Consider the following 17823-nt stretch of genomic DNA (forward strand, 5'->3'; position numbering starts at 1 on the left):
ATTTTCTCACTCCATCTGTTGTGTGCTAAATTTTATTTGTTCATGTTGCAGATTCTTCTCTATCGATGAACAGCTTGCGTGTTATTGTGGGTTCCCAAGATGCCGAGGTGTAGTAAATGAAACTGAAGCTGAGGAACGAATGGCAAAGTTGTATGCACCACGCAATGAGTTAATAGACTGGGAGGGAGAATAACAGAGGTTTGTGAATGTGTTGATCTTCTGCTTTTTATTTATCATCCATGAATACAGATTATCTCAATCTGTCTTACGCTGGTTATTGAATTGTCATGTTATTTCTATTGTTTTACATGTATGCTAGTTCTGACTAGTAATGATATACAAAGTTAGTAGCATGGAATATCAAGCTGTTCCATTGCAGCTCTTTGAGAATAATCTGTTCAGCTCATTCTATTCTCTACCTTACGGCCAGCTCACAGTACACTCTTTTCCTTTATATAATTGCGTGTAGAAAATAATAAGGAATTCATAGTTGATATATCAATGCCATAAAGCTATATAAAAGGGAGCAGTCACTAGTGTAGGAATATCAATCTATGAGGCAGCATTCCAAGAATTTGTACGTGGCTTACTTTGTACCAGAAGTCCGAAACCTAATAATGAAGTCCTGTATTAGAAACTTTTGAATTCATCTACTGTGGTCTGTGAAAGACGTCATTAGTAGTGCTTGAGTGGTGTAAAAAACAGTAATTGCTGCCATTAGAGGCTCCTTTTGGAATTTAAGCTGGAGCTCTGATGCTTTTGGCTTCAAGGAGTACTACTTAGATATTGAGTGAATTAGTCTGTTTGTTGGGTGGTCCCATTCTAATATTTGAGCAACTTATTTGCTAATTAATTTATAACTTTAGCACAGTTTGCTTTGAAGGCAAGCTTCTACAGAGTAGAGTAAGTTGAATATGTAGATGGGTAGGTGGTGTATTTGTGGACAGGAAATAATTTGTTAATAGAGGTACCAGTGACAAGTTAGGAATACATTATATCCTGAATTAAGATTATTGATATAACAATGGGAACTTTGTAATTAGAGAGTGTTGCTGGAAACCTTAAGGGCACACTTCTAATTTCTCTGTTTTTTTTTTGATAAGGTAAAATATTATTGAAACAGTATCAAGAAGGTACAGAAGCACTCTTTCAATTTAAAGATCATGCTAGCCTTCTTATATAAGAATCAATTTTAAACAATATGCTTGTATTTTCTGTAATGAGGGTGACATTAATGTATAATTATAAAAATCACCAAAAATGGTGATTTAGCATTTTTTGATTCTGAGCTTGATGAGAACCACCGTCCATTGAACTTCTGTACATGGAACCATGCACTGGAACATTAGTGAGAGTTTTTCTCTTTTCCACCTTTTATTATCCATTTTTTGGTGTCGCTTTGTTTTTATTCTCTCAAATTTTCACTGTCCCCACCGGAGTTGTATTCCGGTTCGCCTGACACATCAATTCATGTGTTTACAAAGTGCCGGTTGCTGAAAGTAGCCTCATTCTTTATCTTTTAATCATCTTTTCACTCATTATCACAATGGTGTTTTCCATATACTAATAACAGTTTACCTCTTGTGCAGAAGTCTTTTCATCGAAGTGAGGTGCCTTTGGTTGATTGCTCACTCTCGTTGCTTGCCTACTTCTACCTGGTTCAGATGTCCTATTGCTTCAGGACTTGTAATTTTCTTCTGCCTTCTGTACCAAGTCTAGAGTTGCTCTGGAACTTCTTTTGCGGCTTTCCTTCACTTCTCATTCTGATCATGAATGTCTCTGTACAGAATTGCTCAATTAGTCTGTCTAAACTTTCTATTCATTTGTGTCTTCCTTAGTCAGTACCCAATTCTCTGTAGAAAATTCAATGCAATGAAGATGCCATTATCTGAATCTTGAGCCCTTTTTTTGGACGTGTTCATCTACCATGTGTACAATTTTAAGCCTTAATTTTCTTCAACATCCAGGAGTAAAGGCCTCCCTATAGAGGGGAAAGACTGGTTGAAGGAAATGCATTTTCTTTAGCTCATAGTTCCTTGAATTATCGCCTCTCCCCCTCAGAGATATGTAATTCTGACGGGAAGCTAGAAGGTAATGGGCTTTCCGCAGACTGTAGTTCTTACATAATTCAGTGTCTAAATTATGCTTCATAAGTAAACCTGCATTGTGTGTAAAACTAACAACATTACATTTTAGGTAAAAACCATGACATTTTGAATGATATAATGCCTTGCATCTTTTTGATGACTGATGGATTTCAGGATGATCTATGGGTAGAAGTAGTCTTTTTAGAATCTATCAGTTAATTGCTTTTTCATTATACTATTTTGATTCGTCCGCTGACCGGTAATTTCTTTTGGGAAAGGAAGTTTGGCTGTGTTACTGTTTGTAACCATAGTTGGGCAGTTGGAGATGTATGCTTCCTCTTTACTATGTTTTTGTGCTAAGTTAATAAAGCTTAAGGATGTATAACAAGACCTGTCATTTGTTTGGGTTTCCATTCGGAAAGTATGAGGTTGAGTGGAGAAATCATTTAGTTTTATTGGAAGTCAGAAGGCCCATGACTAAGTTTTGTTAAAGAATTTGGTGCTTGATTAAGTTAAGCTTTAAGCTGCTAGTCAATTTGGGAACTATGAAGAATCTTACCCTGTTGCCAAATTGACTAAGAACATGTTTCGTCTGAGTTGATTGCAATCTATATAGTTAGGCATTATTATCAATTGGAATAACTCTAGAACTTGAGCAATTTATTGCTCCTCTTTTCTCGCTGCACACTAGGATTAGAATCGCTTTCATGAGACCTGTATTATGTTAGTTAACTTATCCATTGCCGGGGCAAACAATTAAGGGTTACTGTTGATCCTTAGTATAAACCCACAATTACGGGGAATCTTTAATTTTCTACTACTGTCTTCACATTAATGACTGGCTCTTCATACATATCCTTTATTTGCAGCATGAATTTCTTTGTTTGCAACATTCACCAAAGAACTTTTCTTGGTGCTCGTTCATATGCTTTTTCTAGGTAGATGAATATCATCCATAGATTGTTTTTCCTCTTGCTATAAGTTCCTATCATTTTCTTAGTAATGATATAGCCTTTGTTGTAATTCTGCATAAATCCAAATTGGGATGTTACTCTTGTAGTGTCCCCATGTCTACACTCTTCCCGAAATTTCATGGCTCAATAAGTTTAATGCCATCATTGTTTGCAAGGCTTTAAGTGTCTCTATCATATATATTGGAATCAATGTACTTTTCCTCCACTCATCGGCTACCACTTCTTAATATAACATTAGATAGTTTACTAAGCCATCCTACAATCATCTAACGAGACACGAGTTCTGAAGATAAATGAGGGGAAAAGGTCCAAATGGACCGAAGTGAGGTGCAAAAGGAACAACTTAACCCAATCTACCTATAGTGCATGAAATTAATGTGCTATAGGGGATTTGGCTAACGGCCAAATGATCAACAGTAAACCATTTGTTAGTTCTTTTGTGATTTTTTACATGTATTTTTCAAACTGTCAGGCTTTTGGTGATTTTTCTTATTTTGTTGGTATCTTTCTTATGTTGATGAGTTATTAGTTAATTGTTATTTAGTTAATAGTTTTAAGGCTTAAGTCATCGACAACCCCTTAAAGTTGTCCGCATATTTCACTTAGACTCTCCAATTGAACTTAATACCTATTGAACACTTTTAACTGTACAAAACTTGTTCCTGTTAGACATATTTTGATAATTAGCAAAAAATATAAAGTGTGTCTCATGCACTCGCGCCGACATGGCAAAATAACTAATTGAAAGAAGCCATGTGGAAGTGGGCCCCAAAATAACTAGGAGTAATAAAAAAGAATTAAATCAAAATCATAAACTATTATTGCCGCCGGCAAGCTCCGTTCCCCACTTCATCTTCCTTTTTTTTTAAAAAAACTTAAATCTCCTTTTGTTTTTTTACTTCTTTTAAAATTTGTTTTGTTCTTAGGTTTAGATTTGATTTGTCTTTGGGTTTGAGCAAAGAGAGAGATGTATGGTGACAGATTTTTTCGACGAACAAGCTAAAGTAGCAGATTTGGAAGTTATAGTTATTCGTTTGAAAGGCTAAAGAGAAAAAAGATGTTGATGATGATAGACTTGGAGAAAATGAAGGTGGTGTGGGTGGTGGGTGCGTGGGTGATGGCTGGAGAAAGACGGGAAAGAAGATGGTGGCCTGAAAAAAAGAAGGGAAGAAGACGATGGCCTAAGAAAGAAGGGGAAGGGGAAGTGTGGATATGGTGGCGACATATCTGGTAAAAAAACAAGGTCGTGTGGAGGAGAATGTCTGAAGTTCTAGAGAGAAGAGGAAAGAGCTTTGATGGTGGTCGCGTTGGCAATTGCGGTGGCGGAAAGATGGTTGGAGCGGTGGTTGAGTCAAAGAATAAGAAAAGATAATAAAAAATTTAAAAATAAAAAGAGATTTTTTTTGGCTAAATGATGCCTTTCCACACACCTCCATGCGTGTATCACTTACATGCTGCCATGTCAGCATAAAATGCTTAATAAGTACAAATGTTTGCAGTGTAGGTGTTCAATAGTATAAAAGGTTGAATTGGGGTGTCTAAGTGAAATATGCAGACAACTTTAAGGGGTCGGATATGACTTTAAAGGCGTATTTCTTGACGTTCGTTTGTTTTTTCATTTTCCAAAAAACAATAATAGATAGTAAAACTTCAAAGTATATTCGTCATTAAGAAATAGCTACTTTGAAAATATACTCTATCTGTCCCAATTTATGTGGCATACTTTCCTTTCAAGTCCCAAAAAGAATATCACTTTTCTATAATTAGAAATAACTTAACTTTATAATTCCTCTTTTACACTTAACGAAATGTTTTAGACCACAAATTTCCAAAATGTTTCTTTTTTTCTTACACTTTGTGTCAAGTCAAATGGCGCCGCATAAATTGGGATGGAGGGAGTAATATTTACCTTTAAATATACAAATTAGTTACATAAATACAACTATCACACAACCCTTCTACTTTAGTATATTTGATGGCCTAAGGGTGATACCATCTCCATAACCCATGCAATCTTGGTCATGGCTAGGGTCATCCTAGTAGGATGCTCTAAGCTATGATCGTCGGGCTGAGCACATCCCATAGACATCTTTACATTGATTTGACTGCTCTCTTCTTTATATTGGTTGAAATGTGCTTCTTTCTAGACTGTGATTATAGAGTTACAAGAAATCTGTTGGCATCATCAGGATTAATGCCATCATCAGACTCATTTGAAGAAGAGCTTGCATGCGCAGAAGGATGAAGCTGCTATAACAACAAACCTAATGATCCTTCTAGGTGGCCAGTGGTTTGGGCTTGGGACTTCCACATTGGTGGTCTCAAGTTCGAAACCCCTTGCCAATGAAAGCAAGGGGTTTTCCTTCTTGGACGAGCTCGTCTTATTGGGTTTGCCTAGTGTGGGTTACCTCTCCTGTGTGGTTTTACCCTTTGCGCATCCAAAGGGTAGCAGCTGAAGAGAACCTGATTATCCTGAACTCCAATGAAAACAGGTCTCAGTTGCATGCTATCAATGCTGAGTACATTACATACCTGAAAATGGAAGATGCTATTCTCAGACAGAAGACTCAGCTACATTGGTTCAAAGAAGGGGACATGAACTCTAGTTACTTTCATGCTTTAATCAGAGGCAGGAGAAGAAAGCTCTACATTCACAGGATTTAGACTGAGGAAGGCTCTTGGATACAAGGTGATGCTGAAATAGCTGATGCTGCTTGTGAGCATTTCCAACAATTTTTTACTGGAGAGGAGAAATACATTGAACAGCAGGCCCTTCACTTTATCCCTGCAATGGTTACTGACAAGGACAATGAAGAACTCCAAGCCATGCCTACCATGGAAGAAGTGAAAACTGTAGTTTTTTCAATGAATCCTAATTCAGCTGCTGGTCCAGATGGGATGAATGGCACCTTTTTTCAGGTTTGTTGGGATATCATCAAAGAGGATTTTCTTAGAGTGGTCACATCTTTCTTTTGTGGACAAACCATGCCTAAGTATTTCGCACATACTTGTTTGGTTCTACTCTCAAAAGTAAACCATCCTATCAAAATTTCTGAATTCAGACCCATAAGTCTTAGTAACTTCACCAACAAAATCATTTCTAAACTACTTTGCCTAAGACTTGCTCCAATTCTCCCTAACCTTATCTCCACTAACCAATCAGGCTTTGTCAAGAATAGAAACATCTCTGAAAATATCATGCTTGCTCAGGAAATCATCCACCAGATTAAAAAACCAAATGTTGGAGGCAATGTTGTGATCAAGCTTGATATGGCCAAGGCTTATGATAGGGTCTCTTGGTCTTATACTTGTCTTGTGTTGAGAAGAATGGGGTTTGGTGAAGTCTTCATTGACATGGTTTCTTCCATTCAACAAGGGGTCTTAAGCAGGGTGATCCTCTTTCCCCTGCCCTATTCATTCTTGGTGCTGAAGTACTTTCCAGACTCATGAATAATCTACATCATCATCCTCAATTTCATGGTTTCTATATGGCAAAACATGGACCTCAGATCAACCACCTAAGCTTTGCAGATGATATCATCATCTTTTCCTCTGGAAGAAAGCAAACCTTAAATCTCATCATGGACACCTTAGCTACTTATGAAAGGATCTCTGGACAATTGATCAACAAGCATAAAAGCCACTTCATGATCCCCTCCAATGCATTTAAGTCTACTGTATTGAGGATCAAGAGAATCAGGGGCTTCAACCAAAAGAACAGTCCCATAACCTATTTAGGGTGTCCTATTTATATTGGCAGGCAAAGAGTTATTTACTACTCCGATCTTATTTCAAAAATAGTAAATAGAATCACTGGATGGCAAGCTAAAATCCTGAGTTATGGGGGAAGAGTTGTACTTGTCAAGCATGTTATTCAAGCCATGCCAATACATTTGTTATCAGCTAGTACTCCTCTTTCAACCACCATCAAGCAGATACAAAGTATCACTGCTAATTTTTTCTGGGGATGGAAAAATGATAAGAGGAAGTACCATTGGTCCTCTTGGAAGAACCTAAGCTATCCTTATGATGAGGGGGGCATAGGGGTTAGACAGATCACAGATATGGCTAAATCCTTTCAGTACAAGCAATGGTGGGTCCTTAGAACCAAGAACACCTTGTGGGGAGAATTTCTTAAAGCCAAATACTGTCAGAGGGCTAATCTTATTACCAAAAATGGAACACTGGTCAGTTCTTAACTTGGAAGCATCTGATGAACAACAAGCACAACATTGAGCCCCACATTCAATGGCAAATTCAGTCTGGCTCTTGCCTTTTTTGGTGGGACAACTGGCTAGGTGTTGGCCCTTTAGCACATTTCTCTGCTAACAGCACCCAAGTCTCAGCTTTTATGATTAATGGTCAATGGAATGCTGAACTGATCATCCAAGAGGCACCTCCTCAACTGGTCCCTACCATTTTAGCAACTCACATTAACTACCAGCCTCTCAAACAAGACCATCCCTGCTGGATTCCAAGTAGCACTGGGGAGTTTAGTTGCTCATCTGCCTGGGAGCTTATCAGAGATAAAAGGACCAAGACTATTTTAAATTCATATACTTGGCACAAGCCCATCCCCTTCAAATGTTCTTTCCTGGTCTGGAGAACCCTTAGAGGGAAATTACCCACCAATGAGAAGCTCACCAGCTTTGGAAAAGCTCCTTCACAGTGCTATTGTTGCTACAGACCTGGACAGGACACCATAGATCATATCTTTGTTGCAGGAGCTTTTGCCCAGAGTATTTGGAGGTTGTTTGCTGACTCCTTAGGCATTAATAAAGAGTACACACCTCTTAGAAACTTGTTAATGAGATGGTGGACCTCAAAGCACAAGAATAAGGCTCACAAACTCATTTTACATGCAACTCATATATTCATCTGCTGGAACCTTTGGAAGAATAGATGTGCTTCCAAGTATGGTGGGAAGCAATCTAATCTTGCTAGAGTCAAGTTTTCTATCTTCAAAGACACCTCTAACCTGCTCAACACTGCATTTCCTTATATTGATTGGCCAAATAACTGGAGGGACCTGGTCCTTTTGACTGAACAATGTTACCATGATACCAAAATTACTCCTGTCTGCTGGACCAAGCCAACTGAACACTGATGGCAGTGCCCTTAACAACCCTGACAACATTGGTGGAGGAGGAATCCTTAGAAATGCACATAGTGAACTCATTTTTGCTTATGCAGTCCCTTTGGGTGCAGGAACTAACAACCAAGCAGAGATTAAGGCTGCCATCTTTGGTCTCTCTTGGTGTCTTCAATTTGGTTATACACAGGTAGTACTGGAGGTTGATTCTCAGCTTCTACTCAGGTGGCTGCAGCATGAAGCAAAGCCCCCTTGGTCTATCAAAGAGCTGCTGGACAGGCTCAACCACATCATCAACCAATTCCAAGTTTTCAGCTGCAACCACACCTTTAGAGAAGCCAACTCCACAGCTGATAGTTTGTCCAAACATAGTCACAAATGCACTTCTCCAGAACTCTACTTCACCAGGCATGATCTCCCCAAAGAAGCTAGAGCTCACATGGAATTAGACAGCATGGGCATGGCTGTATTTATGGACCGTAATGTTAGTTCGTAAAACTCAGGGAACTACGAGTCGATCTGCGACCCTTAGAAGTATTTATGGACCGTAATGTTAGTTCGTAAAACTCAGGGAATGTTTATTGTTTCTGAACTTTGTCTACGGACACTATCTACGGTCCATGGTTCATTCGACGACCCGTAAGCACCAGCCGTACAAAGTCAAAAGAGGAATTTCACTAATTCAAGAGCTGATCTGTGAGCCTCACCTACGGCCCGTGATTCCATCTACAGTCTATAGATGCTGCTCGTGAACCTTTAGAACTACCCAAGAATCCACATGGGGTTTCATTCACCGTCACTGAATATTTGACCTACGGGCCGTAGGTGCTTCTCGTGAATCCCAACTTCTGATTTTCATTAAGGGTCTAATCTAGGCTAGGACTTCAGGGGTGTTACAGAATAGCACATGATATAATAGGTCCTTATGTCTTAAACCTTTAGAACTACCAAAGAATCCACATGGGGTTTCATTCACCGTCACTGAATATTTGACCGTAGAAATACAGAACTTGATTCACATTCTCCATTTATCACCAAGTCCCAATCTGTGATCGGTCGAGCTCTCGTAATCGATCGCTCATATGTCCATTTCGTTCTGGCTAGAATCGCAATGAAGTCTAGAAACTCCCACTTTGTGTGGTTAAATGCCTTCTTGTGATCATACCTGCACAAGATTATTAACTTTCCTTTCTTCATTTTAGCATCAGCCGCTTCATTTGCAACTAAAGCTACGTCTAAAATCTGTCTGCCTTCCACAATTGAGGTTGACACAGTCTCATCTAGCACCTTCTATAATCTGTTAAAACCACCTTAGATATTATCTTATAAATGTTTTTGATTAGACTAATAGGTCTATAGTCCTATATGGTCATTGATTAATTCCTCTGTGGCAGAACGACTATGAAGATGTGCTGAAGCTTATTTCAAACTTCCCAATTTTTTGAAATGCATCATATGAAAATCTCTCTTGATCTTTCTTCAGCACTTCTGGAAGAAAGTTAAGGTGAACCCGTGCAGTCCAGGGCCTTGTGTATTGCACAACTCTCAAGCGCCCCGCACCTCTTCTCTTCCCTGATGACCTTCAATGTCTTTCGTGTTTATTCTTTTGTTTGGTTGAACATTACCCTTACTAACTATTATCTCCATCTCAAATCCTTTCTTTCAAATGTTGATAAAATACTTTGGTCATCTGTGTTTGACTAGAAATGAGTTTCTGTGGTTAAGTAAAAGTAAGAAAAGAAGATGAAATATTTGCTGAAGAAGCTTTAAGAAGTCCCATTCTTGATGTAAATGAAGAAAAGGGCATCTGTAATACCATGACGTCGTTAATATTGTGCTACGTACAAATTAATGAAGTTTTAATTTTATTCTGCTAGTATAAGAGAAATAAAATTAGTGGGAAGCAAATTTGTTGGGGCATCCCTTGTTGCTGGTAAGCAGCCTTCCAAGATATATACTAGTAGTACTGAAAACACTATTCCTTTGCAAGAAGAAAATCTACTGTGTAATGAAGAAAATCAGTGAAGTATTAGGTATAGAAAGGCCTCCAAAGTGTTGGGATGGCATTCATCCATTTCATCTGAAAACGGGAATTGGTATACTGGGATTCTGTTGGTATTTGTTTTGGTTAATAGTCAAATTTATAGAACTAAATTCATTTAGTTTTCTTTTGTTCTGGTAGGTGGTTCCTTCAGTATTATTTCAAAATTAAACAAACTTCGTTGTTTTGTTTCATTTGAACTTAACCACAATAAACTGAATGCATATTTGCATCAGTCAATATTTCGGTTACCTTGAACCAATTGAAACCTGCTACGTAGCTTGTTCGGACATAGATAGACTCCTTTCTAGTTCTTCATTTTATCTGATTGACCGTGTTATTTTAATTTTCTTATTTTATGCAATTTGACATGATTAACGTATTCCTTTCAGCCAATACTCTACAATCATTATTCTCAAGTGTTTTTTCAATTAGCTTAAACCACAATCTTGATGCTTCAAAAGTGACAAGTTTCAGATGTCAATTTTAATTATGTATTAGTTACTGTATAAGTAAGTTTTGACTGGATAATTGAACACCTAGCAACCGAAATTCCCGTTGTTATTATTTACAACAATTTTTAGTGGCTGCATTCCCTGTTATTCAAATTTTAAGTTGGGTTTTGATTTTCTCTCTTTGCATATTTATCTTTGTTCTGATTGGGATAAAACTCCAGATGCAGCCTCAAGAACATCCATGTTTAAAGCTATAGGGTGAATCTGAACCAAATGACTGTAGCCTGGGTGCCTCAGATCTGTTCATATGCTCAGGTGAATTATCACACTATTGCATAATGTATTCATCTATTGAACTCCGGAATTTAGTTTTGATAAATTATGTAAATCCATTAGACACGCATGTGGTTATTGTATGGCCACTTGCTACTTGCACTTTCTAAATCTAACAAATGTGGTTATTTTTTGTTTTGTCTAATCTTGTATGGCCACACATCCATTTTAGCATCCACATGTTTGCAACACTCATCTTGTGGATAGGTGGAGCGACCCAACAATCACTCCCGTATAACATTGTTGATTTTATAATTGTCTGTAGAATTCACTTTTCACTTTGGCAGGCATCCCAAGTGACACCTTGATAGCAATTTTTGATTTCGACCATCTAGTTTTAATTCTCTGAGTAACATCTTCATCTATCATTCTATTAAGTCGAAATGGCAAGTCTAGATATCTCTATTGTTTGTCCTTTGGCACTACAATCCTGTTATCACGCCCCAAACCCAAGGAGCACAACTGACACCTAATGCCAAAACTTAGGCCTGAGCTGACCTTGCTGAACTATTTGCTAATGGTGCATAGTAGCCACACATAGTCAAGAAAATAAACAAATATATCTCAGCTTAAAAATAAGCCCTCGGCCGGCAAGGCCCCTGTCAACAACTCTATAAAGAAAACTACTCCCAACAGTTCATATAAAACAATAGTCAACTAGCACACAAGTCCTGTTTGGGACATCTAGTCCACCATGGTATCAGATGCCATCAAGATGTTCATCGCATCTGAGATAATCATCAATGGCTAGGAAAATGTAAATGCCATATGGGTCGTCAAAGCCGCTATGATCTCTATGCAGAAGCTAAAAACAACAATGTATCAAGATAATACACCAAACAACCATCAAACTTCAGCCAATTAACAAACAAGGCCAACATGGCCAATAACGTGGCTATACAATCCAACACACTAGTCTGCAAGCCTTTGGGGCTTTTGTAGAAAGATGAATAATGCAGGGATTAGTAACGTAGGGATTATTAATGTATGGATTATTTTTTATCAAGTGTTTGATTTGTTGCTTCCAACCTACTTGGGCCCCCATAAACATCGAAGGTACCAATTTAGTCTATATACCCCTATTGGTAGTCCCCTAGCTCATTAGGTAGTCGCATAACCCTTGAGAGAGAAGAGGAAAGAGCTTTGATGGTGGTCGCATCGGCGATTGCGGTGGCAGAAAGATGGTTGGAGCGGTGGTTGAGTCAAATAAGAAGAAGAGATAATAAAAAATTTAAAAATAAAAAGAATTTTTTTTGGCTAAATGATGGCTTTCCACGCACCTCCATGCGTGTATCACACACATGTTGCCATGTCAGCATAAAATGCTTAATAAGTACAAATGCCTGCAGTTTAGGTGTTCAATAGCTATACAAGGTTGAATTGGGGCGTCTAGGTGAAATATGCAGACAACTTTAAGGGGCCGCATATGACTTAAGCCTAGTTTTACATAATTAGTTTTGAACTTGCCAAATGACCCAACCAAACCACCCTTAGTCGATTTTTTGGCAAGTGCATAACGCATCATGTATATTTCTTGACGTTTGTTAGTTTTTTCATTTTCCAAAAAACAATAACAGATAGTAAAACTTCAAAGTATATTCGTCATTAAGAAATAGCTACACTGAAAATATACTCTATCTGTCCCAATTCATGTGGCATACTTTCCTTTCAAGTCCCAAAACAAATGTCACCTTTCTATAATTAGAAATAACCTAACTTAGTAATATTTACCTTTAAATATACAAATTAGTTACATATATACAACTATCACACAGCCCTTACGCTTTAGTATATTTGTCGGCCTAATGGTCATACCTTCCCCATAACCTATGCAATCTTGGTCATGGCTAGGGTCATACTAGTAGGATGCTCTAAGCCATGATCGTCGGGTTGAGCACATCCCATTTACATCTTTACATTGATTGGACTGCTCTCTTCTTTATGTTGGTTGAAATGTGCATCTTTGTAGACTGTGATTGTAGTGTCACAAGAAATCTATTGGCATCATCAGGATTAATGCCATCATCAGACTCATCTGAAGAAGAGCTTGCATGCGCAGAAGGATGAAGCTGCTATAACAACAAACCCAATGACTCTTTGAGGTGGCCTAGTGGTTTGGGCTTGGGACTTCCATGTTGGAGGTCTCAAGTTCGAAATCCCTTGCTAGCGGAAGCAAGGGGTTTTCCTTCTTGGACGAGCTCGTCTTATTGGGCTTGCCTAATGTGGGTTACTTCTCTTGTGTGGTTTGCGAGCTATTGCATAGGAGCAGAGGTTTTACTCTATGTGCACTTAAAGGGAAGCGGTTGCGGGTTTTTCTTATCATAAAAAAATAAATTACTACAACATTTCGACAATCAATATGGATTTCTATCGTAAATTACTTCTCGGGGCCTAAGATAACTATAAATCGATAAAAGATGGTTCTCACCTCGTTACACACACTTGAAACACATCCACAAACTAAAACCTCAGAAAAACCCCTGCCACCACAACCTCCACGGAGCTATGCCACAGAGAAAACTATACAAAAATGACAAGCTCGCGACGTAGAGCAATCTCCATTAAAGATCAAAGATGAGATTATAAACAACTAGGGATGATTTAATGGTGTTATTCTATGATTTTCTGGGTCTCTTACGAACTGAAATGAGAAAATATGAAGAAGATGCAATTTTATAAACTTCCACTGACTTAGGGGCCCACTTTACGTGCCTGCTTGCGTCATCTTGCAAAAATGCCTATATCTCTATTCTGAAGTTGTATGAACAAACAGTTTGATGCGTTGAAAACTAGACCTGTAGATCTTCGATTTGGTTGGTCGTGAGTCCTCTAACTCTTTATAGATTGGGAAAAAGGCTTTGGCACATTAGACTCAAATTCTAGAGAAACTTTTATGTTTCAACTTGCTTGACTTCAAAAACTTAAAATACGACCATTGAACAATTCAAATAAGTCATACCACATCATTCTTAATTTATCAATTACTCTTCGTCTTGCCACAAAAATACAAGTTAATTTAAACATTCTGAAAGGGTGGGGTGTTACACCTATCTTGTGTCATCTGAACTTCGTTTTTCTCATTCACTCTGATTGAACTTGCAATAGATGTATTCAATTTTAAAGTAGCTTATTCAATCAAATGAAAAGGAGATGTCTATAAGTGTCTCACATAAGAAATGTTACTAAATGCATTGAAAAGTATAAAATAAGGAGATAGCGGTGTAAGACAATTTTTTCATGCATTCTCTTAGAGTCATTTGGTAGCTGGTTAGGAGAAATATTATACTTGTATTAGATCTTGCTTAAATAATACCATGTTTGATAGTTGGTTAGGACTGTGTTTAAAGTTATACGATGTTTAGTTTGCTGTTTAGGAATCTACATAATTATACATATATAGGTTATGGGGAAATTTACGTATAATTTTATGTAGGGTAGAAGATGGAATAATCAATACATGAATAACTAAATCCTGCATAAAATAATACATAAATTTTCTCATAACTAATTCATGTATTACTAATACTTGCATAAACCTAGCCAGCTACCAAACAACTTCTTAATTTTTTTTCCTCTTGTTTTGTACATGGCGTTAAATCTTGGGTGAAAATTTACTTAATGTACATTTATAAGAAATGTTGCAAGAATCTTGTCGTCGTGCAATTTTTCGTTGATTGTAAGTGATTCTCGAGGTGTATTGTGTTTTGTGACCGCATGTCTTCAATTAGCATGACCTAGAGGCTCGAGGTACGGGTAGTCACGCGTGCACATGCATGGAATTGTTTGCGACTTTTCCAATATAATGCAACTCTCACGCTGGCATGCCGTTACCTTCTCAATGTTGGTGAGTTTCTTGTCTCAGTTAGATTAGATTCCTATGCAAGCAATAAAAACACAAGAAAAACATTATTCAGATGCATATCTACATGATTACAACAACTCTTATTTCTAGTTGTTCTCTGTAGTACATAATAATCCTTTTCCACGTGGGACATTATATACATTAGTATTCTAAAGCCCCTCCCCTCCCCCTCATATTGGTGCATAAAAGTCACGTACCGAACTTGTTATAGATATAACTAATACGAGGATCAGTGAGAGACTTGACTTGATGAAATTATTTATAATCTGATCATTTGACTTCACAAACTTTGTAACAACTCCTATGAGAATATCATCTTTCTCTGATGAAGTGATAGTCAATTCAATGTGTTTATTGCTCTCGTGGAACACCAGACTTGACACTATATGAATGACAACTTGATTATCATTCACAGGTTCCATCTGACTGATTTCCAGTTCTCTTAGCAACTGATTGATCCAAACTAGTTCACATGTTGCGTTAGCCATTGCTCGATATTCTGCTTTTGCACTAGATCGAGCAACCGCACTTTGTTCTTGATTTTCTAAGACACCAAATCACCTCCTACTAAAACACAATATCTCGACGTAGAACGTTTATCAGAAGGTGAAGTTGTCAAATCAGCACTTGTGTATCCAAGGATTTGTTTATGACCTCGATCCTCGAACAATAGCCCTTTTCACGGGGCTAATTGTAAGTACTAAAGAATGCAGACAGGGCTAATTGTAAGTACTAAAGAATGCAGACAACTGCATCTTGATGACTATCACAAGGAAAGTCAATAAACCAACTTACAACACTCACAAGAAATGAAATGGGTCAGGTCTAATTGTTGTGAAATAATTCAACTTAACTATAGTCGCCTATAGTTAAAAGACAGAAACTTAAACTCCGGGTCCAAATGAGTGTTAATGGGTGTGCATGTCATTAATGTCTCCTCTAGAGTGTCTAAAGCATAATTCATTGTAAAATAACAATACTTGATCTAGACTGAGCAACCTCAATACCTAGAAAATACTCTCATCTGCCTAAATCGTTAGTTTGGAAGGGTTGAAAGAGATGTTTCAGATTAGTGATATGATCTTGATGGTTGCCAGTAATAATGATACTTTAAGTAATTGCCCCATAGATCCTATTTTTAAACATAAACCACCAAATAAACACACAAATTGGGAGTCGAAGGTCGATAAAAAGAGTGGTCAAATTCACTATGAGTCATCCAAACTCATGAATCACTATGCTGAACTTACCAAACCAGGCTCGTGGAGACAGTTTTAGACCTTAGAATGATGTACGCAATCGACATACAAACCCACTACTAGACTCTCTTAAGCAACAAAAACGATGTGGTTGCTCTATATAAACCTCAAAATTGCACTATAGAATACAATAACAAACCCAGTATAATTCCACCATGTGGGATCTGGGGAGGGTAGAGTGTACGCAGACCTAATCCCCACCTTGAAAGGTAGGGCGGCTGTTTCTGAAAGACCCTCGGCCCCAAGAGAGGAAAACAAGATAAAAGGTCAGATAGGGACAAGCATATCGAAAACAAGATGAAAACAAGGAATAGCAAAAGTGAGAAAGTCATGGTAGAATGGTACGGAAAGAAAGAGGCATTAACTACTATAAATAAATAAGATAATCAAAGTACAACGGACCCATCCTATAAACAGCAATACAATGCAGAAATCAAATGGCAATAAACAATGAGCAGAACTACAACTACTATGGTGTAAAGGATAAGTCACCTAGCCTTTTATCCTAATCTGAGTCCTCCACAAAAGAAATTATAGTGCGCTAATGCGCCTACTAATAGGAAAGAATAACGAGACTATGAACTAGCCTTCTAGCCTAGTGTGGGTTCTCTACACCCTCCTATCTAAGGTCATGTCCTCGGTACGCTGTAACTGCGCTATGTCCTGTCTAATCACCTCTCCCAAATATTTCTTCGGCCTACCCCTATCTCTTCTGAAACCATCCATGACCAACCTCCTCACTGGGGCATCTGTGTTTCTCCTTTTCACATGCCCAAATCATCTCAGTCGCATTTTCCGCATCTTGTCTTCCACTTAGGCTACTCCTACCTTGTCCCGAATAGCCTCATTTCTAATCTTGTCGCTCCTGGTATGCCCACACATCCATCTCAACATTCTCATCTCGGCTACTTTCATCTTTTGAACGTGAGAGACCTTAACTGGCCAACACTCCGCCCCATATAACATAGTCAGTCTAACCACCACTTTGTAGAACTTGCCCTTAAGTTGTGGTGGTACCTTCCTGTCACATAGCACACCGGAAGCGAGCCTCCATGTCATCCACCCTACCCCAATACGATGTGTGACATCGTTGTCAATCTCCCCGTTGTCTTGCATGATAGACCTAAGGTACTTGAAACTACTTTTCTTTTGGATGGCCTGGTCACCAAGCCTAACTTCCGCGCCAACTTCCTGAGGTGTCTCACTAAACTTACACTCTAAGTACTGTGTCTTGGTCCTACTCAGCTTAAACCCTTTAGACTCCAAGTTATGTCTCCAATCCTCCAGCTTAGCGTTAACTCCGCTACGAGTCTCATCGATCAGGACTATGTCGTCCGCAAAAAGCATACACCATGGCACCTCACTTTGAATTTGTCGCGTCAATCCATCCATCACCAAGGCAAATAAAAACGAATTAAGGGCTGATCCTTGATGCAACCCCATCACAACTGGAAAGTGTTCTGAGTCCCCTCCTACTATCCTTACCCTGATTTTGGCACCCTCATATATATCCTTGATCACTCTAATGTACGTCACAGGTACACCTTTAGCCTCTAAACATCTCCATAGTATCTCTCGTGGAACTTTATCGTAAGCCTTTTCTAGATCGATGAATAGCATATGCAAGTCCCTCTTTCTGCTCCACCAGTCTCCTCATAAGATGAATGACTTCTGTAGTTGAGCGTTCCGGCATAAATTCGAACTGGTTCTCTGAAATAGA

General features: G+C 38.3%; 2 protein-coding genes across 7 annotated transcripts in view; both read left to right on the plus strand.

Moving 5' to 3' along the window:
* Positions 1–17823, plus strand: part of LOC129883386 (histone-lysine N-methyltransferase ATX2-like) — a 38607-nt gene that overhangs the window by 19392 nt on the left and 1392 nt on the right. The window contains exons 24-27 of one of the 6 annotated variants that reach the window (XR_008765911.1): positions 52–198; positions 1590–1686; positions 1968–2091; positions 10871–10964. Coding sequence is in view for 1 of the 6 variants with exons in the window: in XM_055958047.1 (XP_055814022.1) it covers positions 52–193 (142 nt within the window). In the remaining 5 variants the exon portion in view is untranslated. Of the gene's footprint in view, positions 1–51; positions 199–1589; positions 1894–1967; positions 2092–10870; positions 10965–17823 lie in introns of those variants that run through there. The other 5 variants (XR_008765909.1, XR_008765912.1, XR_008765910.1 and 2 more) reach the window with 5 other exon arrangements.
* On the plus strand, positions 4320–8168 carry LOC129883750 (uncharacterized). The gene is made up of 6 exons (XM_055958348.1): positions 4320–4394; positions 5342–5666; positions 5751–5980; positions 6272–6352; positions 6451–7248; positions 7323–8168. The coding sequence occupies exons 1-6, from the start codon at positions 4320–4322 to the stop codon at positions 8166–8168; spliced, it is 2355 nt and encodes a 784-aa protein (XP_055814323.1).

Source organism: Solanum dulcamara, chromosome 3, assembly GCF_947179165.1.
Source record: "Solanum dulcamara chromosome 3, daSolDulc1.2, whole genome shotgun sequence".
Classification (NCBI taxonomy): Eukaryota; Viridiplantae; Streptophyta; class Magnoliopsida; order Solanales; family Solanaceae; genus Solanum; species Solanum dulcamara.